The sequence below is a fragment of the Pseudophryne corroboree genome, chromosome 10, assembly GCF_028390025.1.
Source record: "Pseudophryne corroboree isolate aPseCor3 chromosome 10, aPseCor3.hap2, whole genome shotgun sequence".
In the NCBI taxonomy this organism is placed as follows: Eukaryota; Metazoa; Chordata; class Amphibia; order Anura; family Myobatrachidae; genus Pseudophryne; species Pseudophryne corroboree.
Window position 1 is genome coordinate 327,725,148 of NC_086453.1, and position 12,427 is coordinate 327,737,574.

Genomic DNA, 12,427 nt, shown 5'->3' on the forward strand with positions numbered 1-12,427 from the left:
AAATAGAAGTCTTAAAAAATGAACCAGCGTTAGGTCATCCCAGCGTAAAAGATCCTGCTGGCATGCCAAAAGCATCCTAGGGTTTGGCTTGAGAGATGGTAACCAAGGTGAAAGACAGTCAGTGATCAATGGAGGAGCCGAGGGGATGGAAGTATGTGCAGACAGAAATAAGGGCCCGAACCAGACCTGATCGCTGTTGTGCGATTTTGCAAGGCGGCCGATAATCGATTAAGTGCGCATGCGTACAGATCGTAATGCGCATGGCCAAACTGCAAAAAAATCCAGCGTCTTTTTTGATCGCTAGGCATACGCAAGTTGATTGACAGGAAGTGGACGTTTGGGGGTGGTAACTGCCGGTTTCTGGGAATGTCAGGTAAAACGCAGGCTACCAAGCATTTTCAGGGCGGGTGTGTGACGTCAGCTCTGGCCCCGATCAGCCTGTTTCTATCGCACTGTAGGAGTAAGTCCTGGGCTATGCACAGACTGGAAAAAACATGAGTTGCGAGTGGATTTGCAGCTGACTGGCATTTACAGAGATTTTAGCAAGGCATACGCAGACTTGCACGGGGCAGATTTTCCCTCTGTGCGGCGAGTATCTGATCGCAAACCCTTTGCAAATTCACAGAGGCGCGATCAGGTCTGAATCAGGCCCAAAGTTTGTAGATGTAGGAGGGGGAAGACTGCTTGCAATGGGGAGAATTTTGAACTGAACTATGAGTTATATGGAGGCCAGTGGAGGAGGTTGTGAAGAGTCAAGACTTATTACTCAGAGCATCAAGATAGTAAAATAAGATGATTGGTAGTGTTAATTAAAGATTAAAGAGGAGAAAGGCAAAAACTGTGGAGGCCAGAGAGGAGGTTACTGTAGTTGAGGCGGGAGTTGATGAGTGAGAGTCATCAGTGTTGTGTCAATATTGAAGACCGAATGTGCTATTGAAGCATCTAAGGGAAGGGGCGTGGCTTGGCAACCATTGAGGTGAGACAGCATTTGTGAGAGCTCCTGCTGTAAAGCCCTAAAATACATCTATACTGGGGCTTTATCCTGCTACACTGGTCCCCTGTGTGCCTCCTCAGCGCCTGGACACCTTCCTTGCAGCGGGACTCGGGTTCGCGGAGCCGGGAGGGGTCTCCTACCCCTCTGCGGGTTGCGGCCTGTCCCTTTTACTGAAGCCGGGGACTACATTTCCCCCCCACCCCGCCGGTGATACCCGTGGTGCGGCCGTGCGGTTTCCCTGCTCCTGACCCGCCGCACGATCCCCTCTCCACAGCTCACTTCTACCGCGGGGCTTACGCATACTTGCCTACCTGACCCTCTCCATGAGGGAGAAAATGCTCTGTTCCTGGACTTTCCTGGTAATGTATGATTGCCATCACCTGTGGTGAAACACCTTTCTTATCCATTACCTAGCTCACCACAGGTGATGGCAATCATACATTACCAGGAAAGTCCAGGAACAGAGCATTTTCTCCCTCATGGAGAGGGTCAGGTAGGCAAGTATGGGCTTACGGAGACTGTCCCCGTGCTCTGATCCTGCCGTCTGCCAGCGTCTCCTCCCGCGATCTGCACTGCCGCGTGCGGTCGCTGATGCGGCTCCGGACTCCACTGGCGGCGCCTGATATTGCCGCGGCTCCTGCCCGCTTGCGGGGGGACACCTCCTGCTGCCCCTGCCTCCTATACCCAGAGTCACTGAGGCCCTCGGTGGCCGGACGGAGCCGCGGGACGCCCAGCGGCCATTTTGGAAGAGCTTCCCCTGTCTGATCCCGGAGTGTGGGGTGACCTTGCCGAAGCACTCCACGGGGTCCTGGCGGCAGGGCTGTGGGTAAATACTAGGCTGCACCTTTGGCGGGTGGGAGTGATTGCTCGGTGCACCATACCCGCTGCTGCCTGCCCTGGAGAGCTGCTCTCCGGACGCTGCATAGTCCCTGATCTCCCTGGAGCCGCGTTGCGGCCACCAGCCCCTGCCGCCACACGCTACCTGCTGGCCGTCCTGGGGAAGGGAAGCCTCTGGAGCCGAATTATAAACGCCGGCTCCCGGCGTCACACACTGCTTGCCGGCAGAACTGACTAGGGACAAGTTCCAGTGCCTCACTACGACAGCCAGCTCCTGGGGACACTCATGGATGACCAGGTACAATAGTGGGGCCACCTACCCTTGTCCCTCCTCCCGACGCTGCCCGGTCCTTGCATTCCCCACCCCTGGAGTCACGCTGCAGTCATTTGCATCAATTGCCGCTGGTTCTCTGTTAACAGCCTTGGGGAGGTTGCAATAGGGTCACGGGACCTCATCTCCCCCTCTGCACTATCTAGGATGCTGGCCTAGCAATACCATTTGTCCTACCTGGACCGTGATAGTTTTTTATGTATACTTTTCCCTTTTCTACTTAACGTACATCCAACAAACAGCGTCTGTCTCTCTTTTTACATTTGTGATACCCCGTCTACCCTCTTCATTCTTCTATAATGGCGCAAAGAAACAAGAAAAACACGCAGGCCCCTACTAATTTTTTTGGACAAAAATCTAAGGGCCCCCCGACTCCTGCATTGCTCACGGACTCTCCTTCCTCCCCCTGTTCATCGGAGATGGGTATTGACCCACAGATCCAAGCAGTCATGACCAGTTTACTTGAAGGGGTACAATCCGCCTTTAAGCAAGAACTCTCCACGGCTATTGCCGAGTTCAAGTCTGATCTCACGGCCCTTGGTAATCGTACAGACGCTCTTGAATCTAAGACTGACGACCTTTGCCGCTCTCAACAACGTCTTGATTCGGAACTTTCCAGATTCCATGATGAGCTGGAGGACCTCAAAGAATGTCAAGAAGATCAAGAGAATCGCTCCCGTCGTAACAATCTGCGCATCCGCCATGTGGCGGAATCAATCCTTGGCTCTGCTCTACCGTCCTTTCTGAAAGACTTTTTCCAACACGTCTTACCTGACCTCTCAGATGCCGTCTGTCTTTGTGATAGAGCCCACAGAGCGCTCCGAGCGAAACCTGCTCCAACACAACCGCCCAGGGACGTCATAGTTCGTTTACATTATTTTCGTTCAAAGGAACGTATTCTGATGTCACTACGAGACTCTCCAGTGAACGATTTCCGAGATATGCAATTGCAAGTTTTTCAGGATCTGGCCCCCTCCACCATTCAAAAGAGACGGGACCTCCAACCTGTTACTAGGATTCTCCGCCAACATCAAATACGATATATATGGGGATTTCCTTTCATGCTACAGGTTACAGTGAAAAATTCCACTCACTCCGTAAAAACCCTATCTCAAGGTCAAGATCTGTTGGCTAAACTTGGTCTCCTCCCTATACCGTCCTCTGATGGTGGGACTGCCTCTTCTTCTGGGCCGCGTCGCTCCCAGATCCCACTGCCTGAATCGACGAGGGTAACTCATCATCGCAATGACACCAATGACCCTCCTTGATTTTGGGTTGCTTTTTTTTTTAGCTCTAATTGAATAGTCCCCAATACTTTAGGGTTGTGTCTCCTGATAGGAGGAGACTCTTACTATCACCTTACTTCTCTTAAAGTGCATGTCATAGGTTCTCATATTGTTCACCAAGCTTTAACGTTTGTTAAATATTCCGACTAGTTTTGTACTACTGTGCTGAGCTTATTTTGTTTACCCTTTCTCCCCCTGTTTCCCCCCCCCCCAAACCCGGAATGGGTTTTCATTGTTCCTCTTTTATTCCTTGGTATCACATGGCACTTGAATTGTTTTCTATAAATGTTAATGAGCTTAATTCTCCCAAGAAAAGTACAGTGATGTTATCCGCCTGTCGGAGAGAGAAGGCGGATATAGTTTTCCTTCAGGAGACCCATTTCACCGGTACACACTCTCAACTTCATGGTAAGCAATTCCCCCAAACCTTTTTTGCCTCTGCTGACTGTAAGAAAAGAGGGGTAGCTATACTGATCCACCGTAACATTCCATTTGTACATACTACGACCATAGCTGATCCTGACGGCCGATACTTCATAGTGATTGGTACGCTTCGCACTGAAATTCTAACACTTGTGTCTGTATATGCCCCTAATCAAGATCAATCCCGTTTTTTCCGCACATTCTTTTTGCGTCTCACTAGAGTAGCGCAGGGCCACATTATTTTAGGCGGGGACTTTAATACTGTGATTGATCCTTCCTTAGATAAATCTACTCCTCCCAAAAATAAGAAGGAAGCATCTCCGACTGAAGCCGCCCTCACATTAATATCCTCCCTCACACAGCTTGATTTACAAGACACATGGCGTCCTCCAACGCTAGAGTTTATACCCACTTTTCTGCGCCTCATCAACATTACTATCGAATAGATATGATACATGTGTCTCACTCACTCTCAACATTGATTTCTGACACAGGCATCACTCTCTGTTCATGGACGGACCATGCGGAGGTTTATATCCTGGTAGATTTCTATAGAACCACTAATAAGACCCATACATGGCATCTTGATGATACCCTTCTTTCGCACCCCTCCACTCTCTCAGACACTAAACTGAACCTGAATTTTTTTTTTTTAGGAAAACGCCTCCCCAGAAGTCTCTCCTAGTTTAGTTTGGGAGGCACATAAAGCCACTACTCGCGGTCATTTTATGTCCAAGGCCTCAGCCATACGTAAGAAAGCAGCACAGGAAGTTTCCTCATTGGAATCTCAAATTTCTGCGCTTTTAACCCAACATAAAACTGCTCCATGTGACTCCCTACTCTCCCAGATAAATACCCTCAAGGATCAGTTAAATACCCTTTTATCGTGAAGGGCGGCAGCTATACTACAGAAGCTCCGCCAAAATTTTTACGACAAAGCAGATAAAATAGATAGTCTCTTAGCCAATAAGTTAAGAGGTAAGCGAACTATGGGAACGATAGAAAAACTACACTCTACTATGTTAAACGCACTCACTTATAATAATAATAATAATAATAATTTTATTTATATAGCGCTCTTTCTCCAACAGGACTCAAGGCGCTTTACAGACATCAAAAACAATGCACATGATACAGAGGATTTGAGTAATACAACAATAGACAAGCAACACAGACATAAAAGAAAACCTTAAGCCCACAGAAAGCATAATGCAGGATTGGTGCAGGCATTTTGGGTAATAACTTCCAAGGGTTGTGTAATCCACCCTCATAGGTACCAAGTGCAGCAGCCATCTTGGGTGCTTATGATCCCAAATTGATGGTGGAGGAATTTCAGAACTATTATAGCTCCTTATATAATCTCCCTGCCCCCCCCCCTCTTCCCTCCGATGGTCCGGAGGGAGCATGTTCATACTTATCTGATACTCCCTTGCCATATCTGACAGAGCAGCAGATTTTTCTTCTTAATGCGGATATCTCGCTGGAAGAGACGGTTGCCGCTAACAAATCTATGCGGTCGTCGGCTGCACCTGGCCCAGATGGCTTTACCGCTCAGTATTACAAAACATTCCATACGGAATTGGCTCCTTACCTTACCTCGCTCTTTAATAGTGTTTTAGAGGGAGCTTCATTTGCGTCAGCAACTGTGCAAGCCGACATTATTGTGATTCCGAAGCCAGAAAAGGATCCAACGCAATGTTCTAACTATCGCCCGATCTCATTGCTGAACGTAGATCTTAAGATTTACGCTAAAATCTTAGCCAACCGCTTGGCTCCCCTACTCACACAATTAATACATCCGGACCAAGTAGGCTTCATCTCTGGCCGCCAGGCCTCCGATAATACCAGGAGAGCCATAGATTTGATTTACTCTATCCATAAACAAAAGCTACCCTCGTTGTTGCTAGCACTGGATGCCGAGAAGGCTTTTGACAGAATTTCCTGGCCCTTCGCTTTTTCCAGTGTTCTGGAGGATGAGCTTTTCTGGCAAATTCCTAGATGGTGTTTCGGCGCTTTACAGATCCCCTACTGCCACGGTTTCTGTTAATCGCCTCATCTCTTCCACATTCGGTATCACTAATGGCACCAGACAGGGATGCCCACTCTCCCCATTGCTATTTGCCTTGGTCATGGAACCGCTGGCAGCAAGGATCCGAGCTAATACAGATATAGCTGGAGTGCGGGTAGGCCCTTCTGAACATAAAATTGCGCTATACGCTGACGATGTCCTAATATCTTTGGGAGTCCCATCTCAGTCGATACAGCCGCTCCTTTCTGAGATAGACCTCTACTCTAAACATTTAGGTTATAAACTTAATACAGGTAAGACTGAAGTATTGAATTTTTATATCCCCGGACCGACTAAGCTCTCTTTAGAGAATTCCTTTCCATTTCAATGGCACAGGCAAATGATTAAATACTTAGGTATTTTTCTAACGCATAGCCATCATCAACTTTACCAAGCTAATTTCCCTAGGCTTTTAGATCGAATTAAGTCAGACTTGTCTTCTTGGTCTAGCCTCTTTGTCTCCTGGATAGGTAGGCTTAACTCAGTGAAAATGAACATGCTCCCTCGGATACTTTACCTATTCCAGACCCTTCCGATATTTATTCCTCCGTTTTTAAATTCTTACAATTTCACACGTCACAATTCATATGGGCTAATAAGCGTCCCCCGAGTACAATTGAAACTTTTACAGCGCCCCACATATAGTGGTGGCCTAGGCATCCCAGACTTTAGAAGATACTATTTAGCCACACAGCTCTCGCACTGCGTACAATGATGCAATCCTGAATCTCGAAGGATCTGGGTATCTATAGAAGCTGCCGAACTAGGTCTCTCTACTCTCTCTTCTCTTCTCTGGCTTTCTAAACCCTCCCGCCCTAGAAATGTATCATCCTACCCCATAGTTTCCCGCTCACTAACGGTTTGGGACTTTGCCAATAGGAAATACGGCTTGGCCCCAACCCCATCCCCTATCATTCCAATATTACACAACCCTGCATTCCCTCCTGGTACAAATAGATCATTGTTTGCTCCTTGGCAGGATAGAGGTATCTTATATCTGAATGATATCACCAGGGACACTAGCTTTCCTCAATTTACTCAGATTCAAGAAAATCTTGATATTCCCTCCAGATATATTTATCAGTTTTTACAACTCAGACACTTTCATTCCTCACTGGGCCGCGTCCTCTCTAGCAGACCCCTGACCACGTTTGAGACTATGTGTTTCAGACGTCACTCAACCAAGGGCCTTATTTCCCTCTTATATACTACTCTCACTGGAGACACTCCCTCTCAGCGTGATCCTCATGAGAGAGCATGGTAAACAGACCTAGGCTCGGCTTTAGCTGACGAGGAATGGTCTGAGGCCTGGGATAACGCGGCGTCTAGTTCCATCTGCGTTAGAATCAAAGAGAATGTTTATAAATTACTATACAGATGGTATTATGTACCATCTCGTCTAAGCAAAATGTACCCGGACACGTCGGATAGGTGTTGGAGAGGATGTGGCGCAGAGGGCTCTTTCCTACACATATGGTGGTCATGTCCTAAAATAGTGCATATGTGGAGGGAAGTGATTAATTTTATTTCTAGCTTATTGCAGATTTCTATTCCTTCCGACCCTAAATACATTCTCCTCCCCCTTAAGCCTGCCAACACTAACAAAATTTCAAAATAAACTGCTGCGTCATATAGTCTCTGCAACGACATGTCAACTAACTGCAGATTGGAAAAACCCTATCCAGCCTTCCATGCAGTCTATGGGGGTAATTCCAAGTTGATCGCAGCAGGAAATTTTTTAGCAGTTGGGCAAAACCATGGGGGTCATTCCGAGTTGTTCGCTCGCAAGCGGATTTTAGCAGATTTGCTCATGCTAAGCCGCCGCCTACTGGGAGTGAATCTTAGCATCTTAAAATTGCGAACGAAGTATTCGCAATATTGCGATTACACACCTCGTAGCAGTTTCTGAGTAGCTCCAGACTTACTCGGCATCTGCGATCATTTCAGTGCTTGTCGTTCCTGGTTTGACGTCACAAACAGACCCAGCGTTCGCCCAGACACTCCCCCGTTTCTCCGGCCACTCCTGCGTTTTTTCCGGAAACGGTAGCGTTTTTTCCCACACGCCCATAAAACGGCCTGTTTCCGCCCAGTAACACCCATTTCCTGTCAATCACATTACGATCGCCAGAACGATGAAAATGCCGTGAGTAAAATTCCTAAGTGCATAGCAAATTTACTTGGCGCAGTCACAGTGCGGACATTGCGCATGCGCATTAAGCGGAAAATCGCTGCGATGCGAAGATTTTTACCGAGCGAACAACTCGGAATGACCCCCCATGTGCACTGCAGGGGAGGCAGATATAACATGTGCAGAAAGAGTTAGATTTGGGTGAATTATTTTATTTCTGTGCAGGGTAAATACTGGCTGCTTTATTTTTACACTGCAAATTAGATTGCAGATTGAACACACCACACCCAAATCTAACTCTCTCTGCACATGTTATATCTGCCTCCCCTTCAGTGCACATGGTTTTGCCAAATTGCTAACAAACTTGCTGCTGCGATCAACTCAGAATTACCCCCTATAATTGCTTGTATCTGGTACGTTTACCGCATGGACTACATGACTAGCATCATAAACCGCTCCTCTAAGTCATTCGATAAAATATTGAGCCCATGGCTGGCCTTCCAGCATGCCCCTTCACCTTTTAACTTGTGATGCCCCATACTATATTTGATGGGACCCTCCCGGGAACTCTACCCTATCCTATTTTGTTTACTTCTCTATTTTTCTCTCTTCTTCTCTGTCTTTCTTTCTTCTCGAATTCTTTCTATTTTTACTTATCAATGTTAGTCGGTTAGCTGCGCTACTGACTGCCACCTTTTCTGTTTTATACTACCCGCTCTCTGGGTCAAAAATGGATCACTGTTCTTTTTGGTTATCTTTATAATTACCAACTATTATACCTTATTTGCAACGTAATATGCTGTAACCACTGTCTGTTGGTATCAGTTTGTTTTTGTGATCCCATGAATAAAAATTATTATAAAAAAAAAATAAGAAGCATCTAAGGGAAGAGTAGTGTAATCATTACATTTTATTTATAAGGCCCCACAAGTGTTTTGCAGCGTCGCACATATGACACACATTAGAACAATACAGTACAGGGTACACAGAACTTAATATTACAGAAACAGATAAACTAAAACAGAGCACAGGTAATAATTAGCACCACCAGAGCCGGCCTTAGGCATAGGCAAACTAGACAAATGCCTAGGGCATTTGGTGTGCTTAGGGGCACCAGCAGCTTCTGCTAATTAAAATGATATGCAGCATGCCTATATTCTGTGTGTGACTGCGGCTGTATCTGCATACAAAATGCTATGTTGCAGTGCATTCCTGGAAATCACTGTAAAGTAGCATTTCGTATGCAGATACAGCCGCAGTCGAACACAGAATATAGGCATGCTGCATATCATTTTAATCAGCAGAAGCTGCTTGTGCACCCTAGGCACATAGTAAAGCAAATAAGTAGCATTTTCATAAACAAAGGCGCCCAACATTAGCAGAGCTGCCAGCTGACTCATGCCAGGCATCTCCTGCAGAACTAGTGGCAGTGCTAGGGGGCACCAGCCAAAATCTTGCCTAGGGCATCATATTGGTTAGGGCCGGCTCTGAGCACCACAGTCCTCAGTACACAATACAGCTGAGATATAAGGAAGCAAAGGAGTAATCAGCATACTTACTAGGGGCGGGCAGCCATTGGAAGAGATATACGGTCACGAGTGAGAGGAAATGTAGGTATAAATAGTCACTGAGTAGGCGAGTACTGCAATTGAAGTGCAAGAGAAGAGGGCTGTGAGAACAGGAGGAAGAGTCTAATAGAGCGAGGGAGCTTGTTACAGTCAAGGGGGGCAGTGCAGACAAAATCTTGGATTTGCGCATGGGTTACAGTGACCAGGGTGAGGAGAGGCGATGGTCACTGGCCGGGCGGAGAGCAGGAGGGAGTATGTAGGGAGAGGAGGTTGGAGATGCAGTGGAATTAGAGGGGACCTTGTATGTAAGGGTGAGGAGTTTGAAGAGGATTCTGGAGGGGAATGGGAGCCAGTGCAGGTTTTGCCAAAGAGAAGTGGCTCATGTGGAGCGGTGGGAGAGGAAGATAAGTCTAGCTATGGAGCTGAGAACAGATCAGAGTGGAGCGAGATGGAAGAATGGGAGGAGAATGTTGCAATAGTCAAGCGGTGAGGTGAGCAGTTAGAGGATAATAAGTTCAGTCGCACTCTTGGAGAAAAACGGCCTGATACGAGCTATGCTGCATTCCTCGAACCGACAGGATTGAGACAGAGATTGGACGTGGGGGGTGAAGGAGAGGGAGGAGTCAAGACGGACGCTCATGCAGCAGAGTTGGGGAATGGGGGAGACGATTGTGTTGTCAACAGTGATAAAAATATTGGGGGGGGGGGACTCTGGATAGGAGGAAAGATGATGAGTTCCGTTTTGTCCATGTTGAGCTTCAGGAACCACTCAGACATCCATGAAGAGACGACAGAGAGGCAGCTGGATACCTGAGAGAGGACAGAGGGGGAGAGGTCAGGGGAAGAGAGGTATAGTTGCATATCATCAGCAAAAAGGTGGCACAAAAGGCTGAAGAAGCTTATGAGTGCACCCAGGGAAGAGGTGTACAGGAAGGAGAGACGCGGGCCAAGGACAGAACACCAATGGGGAAGTGACTACTAGATTTGGCTGAAAGCAGGTCATTGGTAACTTTGACCAGGGCAGTATCAGTGGAGTGGGCGAAAGCCAGATTGAAGAGGATCAAGGAAGGAGTGGTCAGAGAGGTAGCTGGTGAGACGGCTGTATAGGGACGGAGAGGATGGTTGGGTCGGCGGGGCTGCTGAAGGATGACGGGAGGAAGCATGCAAAGTTATAGAAACGCAACTGAATACACTTCAATTTATCAGTAATAGACTCCCACATAAAAGGTAACAATACCTAAAATTCAAAAAGAAAGGGCAAAAGCAGCGTGCCATGTATATATGAAAATACCACTTTCTTAATGCAGTTCCACTCTTTTGTAAATGACTTATATTGTGTTTGTATTTCTCAGTGACCAGTGTGAGGAGAAAGACATGAGGCTGAAGACGGCAATAAAAGAAATTCTGAAATGTGACATTGAAAAAGAAAATATCACAGACCCGGTGGTGCTGCCACAAGCCGACTGCGTCATCACAGCCTGGCTGCTGGAACTCACCTGCAAAGATAAAAATGATTACATCAGCCATCTGAGGAAAATTACAAAGTTACTGAAACCTGGAGGACACCTGCTATTACTTGGTGCTTTAAATGGGACTTATTACATGGTTGGGCAGGAGAGGTACCACATTTACAAAAACGACGAGAACAGTGCAAAACAAATTCTCAGGGAGGAAGGGTTTATTATTGATCACTATGATGATATAAAAACAAAGTCAGTGAGTGACCTCACTGATTCTGGGGGAGTTATGTTCATTGCAGCTCACAAAGAGAAATAGTTCTCGGAAGTACATTAAATTGAGAAATAGAGCAGATCTTGACAAACTGTAATACAATGACAAATCAGGGTAAATTAGTAATTAAATTATATGATCAGTATTTACATTTTTATGTGACCTTAGGAATTCTCTGATTTATTTGTTATCTGTGTGATTTGTCTTCTAATGGCTCAGCAAGAATCATTCCTTCAGCGAACTTAAATTTACTATTAAAACAATAAAATATTCTTAATGGTCCCCCCAACTTTCTGATTTATTGAGAAGATGAGAACGGAGGCTACAGAGGTTTTAAGGAATAGTTTGAACAGAGTATGGTTTGGATTTACTACAAGATATCTACTAACCATTTCAGTTGAAATACTGGGAAAATATATGTTATGGTAACAACTTACTGTTGATAACAGTATTTCTCCTAAGCCACAGGTTCCACAGGATACATTGAGATATGGTGGAGCGAAAGCGGATCTGCACCAAACGGTCAAAGCTTTTTGGCCTCCCAGCATGCAGCGGGCCCATCCATATATCCCCGCCTCCTGGCTCAGGCAAATCAGTTGTTTTCCAAAGCTCAAGGCAGGAGATCATGATGAGCCCTAGTCAGGCGAGAAGAACACACATGGACACCCTTCCGTACAAGAAGGAAGAGGTTAGTGAGTAAAAGGATCGTCAAATCAGGTGCGTCAGGGTGGGACCCCTGTGGAACCTGTGGACTTAGGAGAAATACTGTTATCAACGGTAAGTTCTTTCCATAACGTATATTTCTCCTGCAGGGTCCACAGGGTATCCCACAGGGTACATTGGGATGTCCCAAAGCAATTTAGTGGTGGGGACACTTCTGATTAGACAGGAGAATCCTTCGCCCGAATTCAGCGTCCTGAGAGGCAAAGGTATCAAGGCATAATGTCTAATGAATGTGTAAATTGAGAACGTGTCTACCTAACATATCTATTCTGCTGAAACAGCACATTGTGCTTCCCATAATGGTCTACCTTACAAGCAGAATGAGCAGAGACATTGGT

At 46.4% G+C, this 12,427-nt stretch overlaps 1 protein-coding gene across 1 annotated transcript; it reads left to right on the plus strand.

Annotated features, from left to right (window-relative positions):
- The first annotated feature begins 9,855 nt into the window (after positions 1 to 9,855).
- LOC134965333 (nicotinamide N-methyltransferase-like) lies at positions 9,856 to 11,411 on the plus strand. The gene is made up of 2 exons (XM_063941805.1): positions 9,856 to 10,121; positions 10,988 to 11,411. Exons 1-2 carry the CDS (start codon positions 9,856 to 9,858, stop codon positions 11,409 to 11,411), a joined length of 690 nt encoding a protein of 229 aa, XP_063797875.1.
- The last annotated feature ends 1,016 nt before the right edge of the window (positions 11,412 to 12,427 follow it).

What these genes read in the sequence shown, in the direction of transcription:
- LOC134965333 (XM_063941805.1), top strand. Translation starts at nt 9,856, where the DNA reads ATGGTCACTGGCCGGGCGGAGAGCAGGAGGGAGTATGTAGGGAGAGGA. An exon ending in AATGTTGCAATAGTCAAGCG is followed by an intron (nt 10,122 to 10,987) that starts GTGAGGTGAGCA and finishes TGTATTTCTCAG; the next exon opens with TGACCAGTGTGAGGAGAAAG.